Source organism: Artemia franciscana, chromosome 11, assembly GCF_032884065.1.
Source record: "Artemia franciscana chromosome 11, ASM3288406v1, whole genome shotgun sequence".
In the NCBI taxonomy this organism is placed as follows: domain Eukaryota; kingdom Metazoa; phylum Arthropoda; class Branchiopoda; order Anostraca; family Artemiidae; genus Artemia; species Artemia franciscana.
In genome coordinates this window covers 20,498,999-20,512,534 of record NC_088873.1, presented here as the reverse complement: position 1 = coordinate 20,512,534, position 13,536 = coordinate 20,498,999, and the positions used below count along the sequence as shown (strand labels likewise).

The 13,536-nt window shown below is 35.0% G+C and overlaps 1 protein-coding gene across 5 annotated transcripts in view; it reads left to right on the top strand.

Moving 5' to 3' along the window:
• Positions 1–13,056, top strand: part of LOC136032951 (brefeldin A-inhibited guanine nucleotide-exchange protein 1-like) — a 144,233-nt gene extending 131,177 nt beyond the window's left edge. For all 5 annotated transcript variants that reach the window (XM_065713435.1, XM_065713433.1, XM_065713431.1 and 2 more), the window contains 2 exons: positions 5,377–5,633; positions 9,609–13,056. In XM_065713435.1, the coding sequence (XP_065569507.1) occupies positions 5,377–5,633; positions 9,609–9,788 (437 nt within the window). In that variant the 3' untranslated portion in view covers positions 9,789–13,056. The remainder of the gene's footprint in view (positions 1–5,376; positions 5,634–9,608) is intronic.
• The last annotated feature ends 480 nt before the right edge of the window (positions 13,057–13,536 follow it).

Genomic DNA, 13,536 nt, shown 5'->3' with positions numbered 1-13,536 from the left:
TGGTCAACCTTTAGGTTGACAGTTGGTTCCGGTGGTTGGGTCTCTAATTTTATTCAGCAGACGATGTACGACCTAATTTTCAAGCCTATTCTTGCGCCCTTCTCTGATTTCGCTAAATTTTTTTTATCTAAGATGCTCAAATCACCTGCATAATCTATTACTACTACTAACAACCCGCACCACCAATCCGCCTGAGGCCAACACAGCTACGCGTGCTCCTCCTCCGTCCCCATCTATTCAAAGCCTCCCTCTTTACACCTTCCCAGGATAGAACACAATCCTGCTTAACTCCTGATTTAATACAAAATCAGCTGCTAACCTTATTTCATACCTCAACTGCAGCAGTATTATTCTCACACCTAGCACTAATCACTTTAATGTATTTTTCTGGTATACCATATAAGGATAAGACCCTTGCTAACGCTCTTCTATCAACAGAATCGAAAATTTGCTCATAATCGATAAAACTGAGGACCAAAGGCGTTTGACAACTAAAGCACTTCTCAATTATTAACCTAAGAGTAAAAATTTGGTCGACACATCCTCTACCTTTTCTAAAGTCGCACTATTCTTCTTTTAAAACTTTGTCTACAGCATCTCTCAGTCTAAAAAGTATCATATTACTAAGGACTTTGCTACCTACAGAGACGACTCTCACTCTTATCAGCTTTCTTATACAGTGGTTTAATTAAGGTTTTCCTAAAATCGTTAAGTACTTCCCCTTTTTCAAAAATCATATTCATAATCCTCAGTAATTCATTTCTAACCTCAGAGCCACCATATCTAAGAAACTTATTTACCACCCTGTCAGCATCTGGAGCCTTATTATTTTGTAATCCTTTTAGTACTTTCGCTAATTCTTCCTCACAAAACAAATCTTCCTTCACATCCAAAGTTCAAGTACCAAAAACTTTTTCATTTTTCTCTATATCTTTTTCTGCAACTATATCCTGGTTTAGCACAATCCCAAAATGTTCCGCCCATCTCTCTTTAACTTTTTCCTTATTACTTTTTGTGGTCCCGTTCCTATTTTTAACTGGAACAAGTCTTGATTGACTACTCCCTCTCAATTTATTAACATGCCAGTGCAATATTTTACTATTATGCCGTCTAGCTGCATCTTCCAGATCTTCGGAAATTTTATCCATGGCCTCCACTTCACACCTCTTTTATTCATATTTTAATGCTTTCTCCACGTCCCTTTTGTTTTTTATGATCTATCACTTAGATAATTCTTGTACAAACCCCTTCTCCTCTCTATTAAAAGTAAAGGTTTTTCAGTAATATTTCTAGCTGCAGTCTTAATTTTCTTCCCTAAGACACCATCAGCAACTTCACAAATTGTTTTTCTAAAATTATTCCAACTATCTTCCACATTGTCAAATTCCATACTCTCAAGTTTAGTATTCAACTGTCCCTGGAAAGTTTCTCTCAAATTCCCATCCTGGAGTCTACCAACAACATAACTTCCTGGGAGGTAGTTACCCTTCCGAAATATCAGCTTTAAGGTAAGCCTAGACACTACTAGATGGTGATCTTTACTTTTAACATCAATAACAGCACTCCTGTATACCCTAGTATCTTATATTGATCCTGCCAGTCTTCAGTTTATTATAACATAATCAATAAGGTTTGCTGTCTTACCATCACGTGTATACCATGTCAACTTATGGGCTATTTTGTGACCAAACACCGTATTGGTCATAACTAGATTGTTATACCTACAAAATTGCAAAAGTCTGTTGCCATTACTCCTTTCTTTTCCTACTCCAACCTTACCCAGACTAGGATACCATCTATCCCTATTTCTTCCGACCTCGGTGTTGAAATCTCCTAGTAAAAACACCATATTTCTACCTGGGACCCTGTCTATTTGATCCTGTAACTGTAAGCAAAATTCATCTCAGTCACTAGTATCTCTGTCAGTCGGTTCAACAGGGGCATTTACTACTATAACTGATACCCTGAACTTTTTAGTGATAAAATGAGCAATTAGTATTCAATTATTAATAAGACTTAGCAGCTTCCTTATTTATCATGAGCCATACTCCCAGTCTATGTACCCTATCCTTTCAGCCTGAGTAAACTAATTCTATATCACCTAATTTCATGCTTCCTACCCCTGGGATATAAGTTTCTGAAACCCCTAATAAGTCCAGTTCGAATCGTATGAATTCGTCAGTCAAAACGTCGATATGATAGTCGTTTTTCAACGTTGTAACATTCCAAGTTCCAATTTTCATGTTCTTTAAATCATCGAAATTACTTTGGCCTCAGGAAAAGCAATGATCCCGGACATCAGTGCAGAACGGGGATCATCATGTCTTCCCAAGTCTACACCGAAGTGCTTAAGCCGGCTTAGTACCGGACAGCAAGAAGTCCCTGGGACCTCCAGTATGAATGGAGGCCTTGTGCAATCCTGGGTCCATCTTGGTCAAAACATGGTTTTCAGGACTTGGCGATGCTCTTCTATCACCAAGAGTCGAAATCCTGCACAGACAGTCGACTCATTATATATTCAGGTTTACAAATATTATGCCACTATGGGGAGGCAGCCCATATTAGATAAATTAGCTAGGAAGAAGTTCAGCCCGAAAACACCCGTCAAAACAGATCAAGCCCAGAAAAATTATCCATTAACCAAAATCCCGTACGAACGCTGTGTTGTTTACTAGGCTATAATCTCTTCGACGGGTGCCACTCCTCAAGTGGAAATAGAGTTAACTGCAAGGTCCCCAGTCTTGCAGGTATCTCGAAAGGGTCGAGACTGCCCTTTGCAGAGGCCTTTGCCCATAGATCTGGATCTTACGCCCTGCTGCTGTTGTCCTCCTGTAGAGGATCCTCCCATGATGGTGTTCTTCGTCACCATGCTTATTAACCCATTACTGGGAGAAGGTTTGTAACTCATGGGATGTGTGAACACGTCGGTTGGCCTTGTTGAGTGTATATTTGAGGGGCCTTCTCCCTTCTCCACCTGTATTTGTATACAGGTGTTTACAAACACCGGATTGTGTAATAATGATGTCGGTTCATTTGTTGATAGATAAGTATATCTATCATCAAGTCCATACGTCACTCCTAGGGCAGAACAAAGGTAGATAGTCATAGAACGTAAGGCATGAAATATTGGATTGATTTTGGGATGACGCTTGACGGACAATGTCCACCAGACAAATCCACATAAATGGGGATAAAACGCAATTCGTGATTTAAGATGAAACCAGCTACTAACTTCATTTCCCACCTTAGCCGCAGCAATTTTATGTTCTATGTAGAACTAGTCACTTTAGTATGTTTATCGGGTATACTATAAAAGGATAGGATCTTCACTAAAGCTCTTGTATCGACTGAATCAAATGCTTGTTTATAATCTATAAAGCTAAGGATTAAAGGGGTCTGATGACTCTGGCACTTCTCAATTGTTAGTTGTAAGAGCAAAAATTCTCTCTTCTTCCTAAAACCACACTTTTCTTCTCTTAAAACTTTATATACAGCATACCTAAGTCTTAAAAGTATCAGTATCTTAAGTAATTTGCTTCCTACTGATACCAAGCTAATGGCTCTATGATTACCACATTCACTCTTATAACCTTTCGTATCGAGAGGTTTAATTTCAGTTTTCCTAAATTCGCTGGGTACTTCCTTTTTTTTTTTTAATCATATTCATAATCTTCAGTAATTTGTCTCTAACTTCACAATCCCCATATTTAAAAAACTCGATTTACCACACTGTCGTTACCTGGCGCCTTATTATATGTTTAATCTCTTTATTTTAATCCCTTCTAATTCTTCCGCGCAGGATGAATATTCATTCACGTCCAAAGTGTCCCAAACTTTTTCATTCTTTTTTGTATCATTTCCTGTAACTTATCACGGTTTAGGATATTCTCAAAATATTCAGCTCATCTCTATTTAACTTTTTCCTTGTCATTTATTGTGGCCCTGTTCCTATCTTTAAAAGGGACAAATCCAGGTTAACTTTTCGCTCTCAGTTTATTAACATACCAATACTATATTTTACTATTATACCCTATGGTTGCATCTTCTAAATCTTCAGCAATTTTATCGTGGCCTCCACTTCACACCTTAAGAAGGTGTGAAGTTCATACCATTCATATTTTAGTGCTTTCTCTATTTTCTTCATAGTCCTCATGTTTTCATATGATCTAACACTCAAATACAAGCCTTTCCTCTTCTATACTAAACTTAAAGCATTTTCACTAATATTCCTAGCTGCGTTTCTAACATTCCTCTCTAAGGTACCATCTGTAACATCACAAACTATTTTCCTAAAATTATCCCATCCATCTTCTACATTGTCAAATTTTAGAATATTTAGTTTAGTATCCAACTGCTCCTGGAAAGTTCCTCTCATGTTCTCAACATCACTAGTATATAATAACAGCACTCCTATATGTCTTAGCATCTTATATCAATCCTGCCAATCTTCTGTTTATTATAACATAACCAATGGGGTTAGCTGTTTTCAGTCAATTGATAACCATGTAACTTATGTGCCATTTTATGACCAAATACCGTATTGGTTATAACTAGAATGTTGTGCCTACAAAATTGCAACAGTCTGTAGCCATTACTATTTTCTTTCCTACATCAGATTTACCTAGGTTAGGATACCATCTATCCATATTTCTAAAAACCTGGGCATTAAAATCCCCTATTAAAACACCATGTTTTTTCTCGGGACCCGTTCTATTTATCCCTGTAGCCGTAAGTAAAATTCATCTGAGTCATTACTGTCTCCTTCAGTCAGTTTTACAGGGGTATATACTATTATGACTTATACCTTGGACTTTTTAGTCATAAAACGAGCAACTTGCATACTGTTAGTAGTACTTTCCCTAAGCAAGACTTAGTTGCTTACTTGTTTATAATAAGCTCTAATCCCTGCCTATTTACCCCGTCCTTTCTGCCTGAGTAAATAAATTCTATATCACCTAATTGCTCTCCTTAGAACCCCTACTTTTCTCTTCCTCCAATTTACGCCACTGCTTAATGTGTTCATACCTGAAAAGTAAGCTCTGAACACAAAAACGATAACGAGTTAAGTAAGTGTTAATCAAAGAGTAAGGCCTTACTGTGATGACCCAAAACGAATCTAATGCTCGCTAGGATTTTTCTCTGCAATTTATTTTTGTTTTCTGTGTTTCTTTTACCTTTTTTGGGGGGTTGGTGGTCATCATCAATCACAAAGGGTGCTTTGGTTTATTTTTTTATCTTTAACTGAATTTATGGATTTATTTTCAGGCTTCAAAGGTAGCGTTACTTGTCCTCCTTCGTTAATGTTTACTTTCATTTGTTCCTAAAGTTACGGCGCTTGGCACATTAAGTATACGAAAATGCTTCTCGATCTTTCAGGCTTCAAAGGGAATGTCCGTCCAAATTTACTAAAACAAGAAACCCTTAGCATAGCTTGTATTTTTCGGATCCTATTCCGATTATACAGAGATGAAAGTAGACAAGATACATGGCCAGAGGTTGAAAGAAGACTAACAGAAATTGGAAAAGAGGCTCTGTCCCATTTTTTAATGCTCGAGAGTGATGCCCAGAAAGAGTCGTGGGTTAGTTTAATGTTCAGGTTTCTAACGCGAGTTCATAGTCTGAATGACGAAAGGGTGAGTCCTTATTACCTTGATATTTATTTGACTGGAGTTTTGATATGAATTAACCTGTTGGCGTAGCACATTTTAAACATAGATTGCAAGTATAGCATTGGCTGTTGTTTATCTTACGGGTTTTCTTCCTCTTTTTTACTGTGTCATAGATAGGCTGTGCTCCTTTGGCTGTAAATTGTTCTTAATGCTGCTGCTACTACTTCTACTACTAATAACTCATTGCAGGAGCAATTCCTCACTTGACAGGTTTTTTTTCAAGATTTATTTTTAAATTTTCGTTTTCTAGGTTGCATCTCACACTGCAATCATGAGCTACGTTGCTCTTTTTTTGAAACTTTATCTAGAGCCACACTTTTTCTAATAAGTATCATACAGACTCTCTGGGGCATATTTATTTAATTGTTTATAATACACAAATGAACATTAGAAATGACACTGGAGAGTAATGTAAAATATGAAAGATAAAAAATATTATGAATTACGAAATGGTTAAATGGCTTAATGGCTAGCTATTTTTATATATTGTGTTTCATGTATTTTTTTTTCTAATAAATTAATAATCTCTATTTTCTCTCTTTCTCTCATACTAAGTAATTTGCGTCCTCGAGAAAATAAACTAATTTCTCCACAATTGCTACGCTCACTCTTATCATGTCTCTTATAAAGTACTTCAGCTATATTTTTTTTTATCTAAAATCGCTAGGTATTTGCTCTTTGTCAAAGATTATATTCATAATCTACTTAATTCGTTTAAACTACCAGTGTCACAGACAGTGATAGATAGTATTACTGAGCTGAAACTGGAAAATCTATTTATTTCTTAAGGGAAAACATACCTTTCAAACCATTCTTGGAGGAAAGGGAAGGGATTGAAATTATTTATTGGCTTCAGACCCACCACATTATGTGTATAATTCATGCGCCCCATCCACATGACACATTTGCAGGCTATTTCTTATCCAATGAACAATTTTCTAATGATGAACATTTGGTTTTTGAAAAAATTTGGTTTTTGAGTTATTGGACAAAATACTTCCCGCAGTAGGTAAAATTTCGAACCGCCTTGCCGAGTGGCTAGTGCACTAAACTTGAGACCCTTTGTCTGTGTGGACAGGGGTTTGAGTCCTGGTGTAACTGGTTATTGGGTCTGGACAAAAAAGTCTTGAGTCATTGGTTAGCCAAGCGGGACGGGAAAATGTTGGTAAGATTAAATTGGCTTACTATTCTACAAATAAGAACCTACTCAAATGTGTTTCTCCTTTCTAGTTTTAAAAGAATCTATTTATTGAATATTTTCCGTATTTTACTAACATAGATATTTAATTTACTGAATTCATTCCAGAATTAAAATTCTGCTCTTGAATTTAAGATTATTTATAATTTATTTCATTGACGTTAGTTTTTTTATTTGATTCTACGCAAAGGTTAGATACAGCTAATATTTATTATTTAGGTTTTCATGGTAAGTTTGAAGTTATTACTTAGAGGTGCTAGATAGTGTTGGTGATTATCTCTTTGGAACTATATTTTTTTTTTGCCAGTCTTAATTTTGTCCCCTGGTTAGTTTAGTATTTGTACTAGACTAACAAGAGGAACATGGTATAGTTAATAAAAGTGATGTAAACAAGTTTTTTCAACTGAAAGTAAGGAACATCATTAAAACATAAAACGAACAGGAATTCTCACGTATGTGAGCGGGGTTGCCCCCTCCTCAGTACCTCGTTCTTAACGCTAATGTTTTAATTTTTGTTCTAATTATTTCAGAATGACTTCTGAAACACAAGAACCGTTGAATTAGAATTTAAACTTTTTTGAAACTTTTAAAAAGAAAAAACTTTAGCGTAAAGAGTGACGTATAGAGGAGGGTCAACCCCCTCATATACACAGTAATTTCTTTCTGTTTTAAGGTTTAATGCTGCGTATTATTTTCAGTTGAAAAATCTTTCTGGTCGTTTTATTTTCAATCTTAGGTTGTTTTTTAAATAATACGAGGAAAGCCGGCTCCCCTTCGATAGAAAATTCCCTTCCTCCTGGGAAAATTGATCCTTGGAAATATCCTACCACGTAGACCCTCCCCCCTGAAAAATGTCTGTATATTTCCCAATATCAATGCTACATTTAAACAATGGGCTAAGTTCATAACTTACAGCCCTTCCCTGGGGAACTGTGGGGACCGATTATCCTCAAAGACATAGTTATTAGATCTTTTGACTATGTTTTACAAAATGGCTATGTCATAATTTTGATCGAACGACTTTGGGGCAAAAAATGGCATGTGAGGCCCTCCACGCCTATATACCACGTCCAATATTTTTGGTCACTTAAAAAGGGTACTGGAACTTTTGGTTTCCGATCAAATGAGTCCTCTCCTGAAAATCTAGAATCACTTGTACGATAACATCCTCTAAAAAAAAAAAAAAAAAAAAAAAAAAAAAAAAAAAAAAAAAAAACGCATCCATGATCTTTCTTTGGGCAAAAAATGCTAAATTCTACATTTTTAGTTTAGATAGAAGCTTGAAACCTCTACAACAGGGCTCTGATATGCTAAACCTGTTGGTGTCATTTTCACTAAATCGCTTGATGCTTTGGTAGTCTTTTCCACAAAATTTTCTCAGGCTTGTGTCTTTCGACGGGTAACATTAAACTTGAGGAATTTTATATGTTTTGAATTTGCATCAAAATTTGATTCTTTTTATGTATCCATTTTTATCAAGACTCTGTTTCTTAGAGTTTCAGTTTCTACTGAGCCGTATCTCTCCTCACTTACAGGTGGTTTGACAAACTGTTTGACAAAAAAAGTTGTAAGTAATGCGTGAAGAAAATAGATCAATGCATCTAGTAATTCATGCCTAATATGGTATATTAATTAAATAATTACGCATTTTTTTCTCTTTAATAATTCCAGTTTGTTCAAAATAAATAAGTATTTCTTTAACAATTTTCAAATTTCTTTGACTACAGATGAACTGAACAAAGTTTAGAAACAAGTGAAACATTATAAGAAAATATATAAATATAATAGCATATTCCAAATATGTTTTCTTTATGTACAGAATTTTTCAACAAAAAAAAGAAAAAAAAAGAAAAAGAGAATGCAAAACATTGCAGAAAAATAAAAATAAAAATGAGAAAACGCACACCTAAACAAAAGTTGTATGATTGAACTTCTATCAACTGAAAAAAAATAATGAAATGAAATGAAAAGAAAAATAAAACAAAGGAAGAGAAAATACTCACACTTAAACAAAACATATACAGCACTAAGTACCAAAAAGAGAAAATTTGAGAAACTGGCTTGTGTTGCATAAATGTAAAAGATACAACGCGAAGAAAATGCGGAAAAGAGCATTATGAACTGGTTAATCCCTACAAGAAATAGATATACCTTATATGTCACAAGCTCAATTGCGTACAGTTTTATCGCCCAGGGGAGCTTATCCGAATAATTTTATGTTCGGCTAAAAATCTCAACAAAGAACATTATCTTTGTTCCCTTCTAACATTGCAGCTATTTGACTGTTCTGAACTCGGATTGTCTAAGCTAGTTAAAGAAACAATAGAGAATATTAAAAAAAGAATAAATATTTTGCGAAGATTTTGATGTGCTAATTTTCTAGTGGGCTTGAACCAGGAATTTCAACAAGTCGAAATACAAAGTCTGTCTAAGTCCTTATGAGTATAGGCATGGTCAAATTGGGTAGTATGAAAATTATTTGGTATTACCATTAGGTGGTTGAAATGATTTTTTTTTTTTTTTTTTTTTTTTTTTTTTTTTTACTACTTCTGTTGTATGAATCCTCATTTTATAGGGCCATTCTTATGAGGAACAAAGTTAAAAATTTGGTTAAATGCTTTTTACGCTAAAATCTCGGAAATGTATAAAATTTACTTCCTTGATTATAATTTTGAATGTCTCGTTTATGTACCCAGATCTTAATTTCTTGTAGTATTTTTATATGATTTCTCTGTTTTCAGTTTCGCACTCATATTTCACATTGGTATCCTCTCTTGTGTGACATCGTGTCCAGTGATCTGAAACCCGAGCTTCGATCAGTGGTGCGACGAATCTTTCTCCGTATTGGACCAGTGTTTGGTATTTACTATAGTGGTAACGGCGAAAGTTATCTTCCTAATTCATCTAGTCCCAATTGGTGATCGGATTGGGTACCAGATCCGTGCAATCAAGGCCTTATAGATGGAGTATATTTAGAAGTGATCAAAAATAAGTTGTTGTTGAGCAGTTCTTTTGGAGATTTATTTTTTATTTGAGTGGAAACTCACTAGTGATTCAATGCTTTCCTCTCTCAAGCACTGCTTGGTGCTCAATCAATTTACCCCGTGCTTTTATAATAACTATATCCGGATTTTAGTTTACATGACTTCATTTAGGGTGCTTGGAACCTTCTGAACATTGGTGCGGAGAGTCAAATCATTAAGGAACAGTCTTTTAGGGGGGGGTGAGGTTAAGAGGGGCTCTACTCCAAAGTGGGTCTAATCAAGGTCGTCTCTACCGGCTATTGTGACAGTTTGGTTGATCGGTCGGTCAGCTTACGGATTTTTTTTTTTTCGTCCATAAATTATATAATTTCATAATTCCCTCCATAAATTACATAATTACATAAATCACATAATTTCGTTCATAAATTACGTAATTTATGTAATGCCTGCTTCTTTAAGGAAATGTGTAAAAACCGCAATGCTTCGTATTGTACCTTTGCCTTTTTTTCAAATAGACTAGGGCATTAGACGGAATCTGATGGCCTTCAACGCTAAAAATTTTGTTAAAAGTTAGAAATCGAATAAGCATTGAGATTCAAATGTTTGTTCAATTCACCAGTTTTCTGGTTCTTGTTCGGTCTTTACTCGAAGAACAGGTTCAGTATTGTAGGAGACTACCGTGGTTTATTATTTAGACTGGGCTTAGGGTTGCACATGATATGACAATTTGTAAATGCTTTAGTGATTAGTATTAATTAAACAAAAAAACGAGTTTTTTCAACTGAAAGTAAAGAGCAACATATAAACTCAAAACGAACAGAAATCATTCCGCATATGAGGAGGGGCATGCCCCTTCCTCATCCCTCGCTCTTTACGCTAGAGTCTTTACGTTCTTTGAAAATACTTCTCATTCAAATTCAATGGCCCTTGTCTTTCAGAAGTCGTTCTCAAAGACTTGGAGGAAAAGTCAAAGTTTAGCGTAAAGAGCGAGAGATGAGGAAGCGGAAGCACCTACTCATATGCAGAATAATTTCTGTTTGGTTCAATCTTTAATGTTGCTCCTTACTTTCCCTTGAAAAAACTTTTTTGTGTTATTTAATGTCTGACAGTTTTTCAAATCGTGCCAGGAAATTCCCCTCCTCTCCCTGTAGAAAATACCCCCCCCCCCCCCACAGGGAATTCTCCCCTAAAAGTTTGCATATATTTCTGTATAAAAAATACTATGTGTAAATAATGGGCAAATTGCATAACGTACAGCCCTTTCCCCAGGGGCCGTGGGGGGGGGGTATGCCATCCTCAGAGGCATATTCATTGGATCTTTCTAATATGCTGAACCAAATGGCTATCTCAAAATTTCCATCGGATGTCTTTGAGAAAAAAAATGACATCAGAGTGGGCTAGTTGCCCTACAATCTTTTTGGTCGCTTAAAAAGGACGATAGAACTTTTAATTTTTCGTTCGAACGAGCCCTGCCCCGATATTTTAGGACTATAGGCTTGAAACTATCACCCGTGGGGAAAACAAAAATAAAACTGATTAACACACATTTGATCTTTCTTTTGGTGGAAGATACAATATTTCATATTGTTTTAGATACGTCAAAAGTTCAAATGAGTATATTTGAGTGCTCTTAAACTTAAAATGGAATGAGGAACGGTGGAAATGTCCTCCCTCACTAATTTTTTCTCTATCTCTGCAATAAAAAAAAAACTAAAAATAATAAAAGACTAAACGGATATATGGCAAGGTCCATCTTCTAAGATAAATAAGAATACTGAGGTTGTCGCTGTTGATTCCTGTATTGAGGCTGACGTTGTATAAAATTGGAGTTAAAAGAATTGATTGCTAAATAGTCAACTCAATTGCTGTTAGTTTCTAGACTATTTGTTATTTATTTATTAATGTAACATATATTTGGTTATTTAAAAAAAGAACCTTTGTTATATTTTATGCTAAACCTTTTCTTATGACGTCGTATCTTCTTGTTTTTTAAAATCTTTTAAGGAATCTGTCACTGATTAAAATTTGATTATTTTTTTATTATTATTATTATTAATGAACCAACTGCCCCATTGAATTCACTCTTTTTGGAAGATCCCGTTTTTCTTCGTTTTCTCTTTTTGTTTCGTTCCTTTTGAGCGTAAAGCTGTTAATCAATATTTAAAGCGATTTTTTTTTTCCCTATGTTGAGCACTGTTCTGAGTCCATTCAGGCTAAGACGCACCTTAACAATTGTACGATAATAATTTAATTTACCTGCAAGCTTTTCTTTCATTTTTTGAAAACTACGGGATGATCTTTTCTCCTTTGCTCGTTCCCAAATGACCTCTGCTTTCTTATTCAAAAGTTTATGCAGTGGGAACTTTTTTGCAAAAGAGCTTAGGTACCCTTTCCCGGTCTATGTAATGAGGCATATTTAAAGCTTTGTAAAATTTTGCGATAGTGTCGACAAAAAGATAAACATCAATGCCATCTAGCTTTTGGCGACGCTTTGGATTTTTTGTAAGCTTTGTTATCGTTTTTTGTGAGGAACCAAAACCAGACACTTATTGCTAGCCTAATTTTACCAACTACACTACTTAAGTTAATTTTCTTATTATTATACTGGAAAAAAAATGCCAAAGTGTTGGCAAACGCTAGATGACATCGATAGTTTTTTTATATATCGACACTAGCGCTAGTTCCCACTCTTATAAGTTACCCATTTTCTTTGATTTTTACAAGATACACAAAACATCTGTTGTGTATTGGCGCAGTGGGTTGGACCTCAACTTGGTGAAAAAGGACCCAGAGATCTAACCTAGCTGTAGCAACACACTACAGGGCCTGAAATTTGATTTCTGTGATGAGATTATGTGGAAGCATATTTATATTAATTCAAATAATAATAAGAAGAAGAAATAATAATAAGAATAATAATAAGAAACATCTTTATATAATATTTGTCACATGTTTGTTAATCTTCTTACAAGCTCACATTCCATTTTCCTGTTTTCTTTCTTATTTTATGTTCTTCTTTAGAGATATGGTTTAAAACTAAGTGCTTAAAATATTGAACCATACGAGTGTATACAGTTTGAATAGAACTCGAAAATGTACGGAACTGGATTTATCCTATAAACGATTGAAAAACTAGGAAATGTTTTGTTGTGCTGGGATTTTATTGTAAAAAGGCTTTGTTAAGAATATATAAGATTTTACCAAGTTTGTTATGGCTGTTTTGGTATTCTTGCTGAGAGTAGAATTTGATTTTACTTGACAATCTGTCGAACAGATCCAAGTATAATGAACTTGGACAAATATGTTTTTCTTTCCTTTTTTGCTATTCGTTTTGAAATAAGTACCGCATTGTTCGTCTTGTCTTCATAATTTATTTCGTTTTTTTACAAAGCTAGAAAGAATCAGTTATAGGCAATTATATTATTATGATTGTGTGTAGACGTAATCCATTTCTCTTTCAATTTATATAAAAAGAAGTTGATGACAGCTCATATAACAATTTATGAGATTTTTTTTTTACCCAACATTTCCGTCCGAATGCAGTCTATCTGAACGGTCTAATCCCTGAAGGCTGGATTGTCCACAACAAACCAAATTATGACAATTTCTTTCTGTTTCATTTAATTCGACAGTCCAAAGTGAGAATGGGGATCGTGAACTGAAAAGGCTTTAGAGTATACACTTT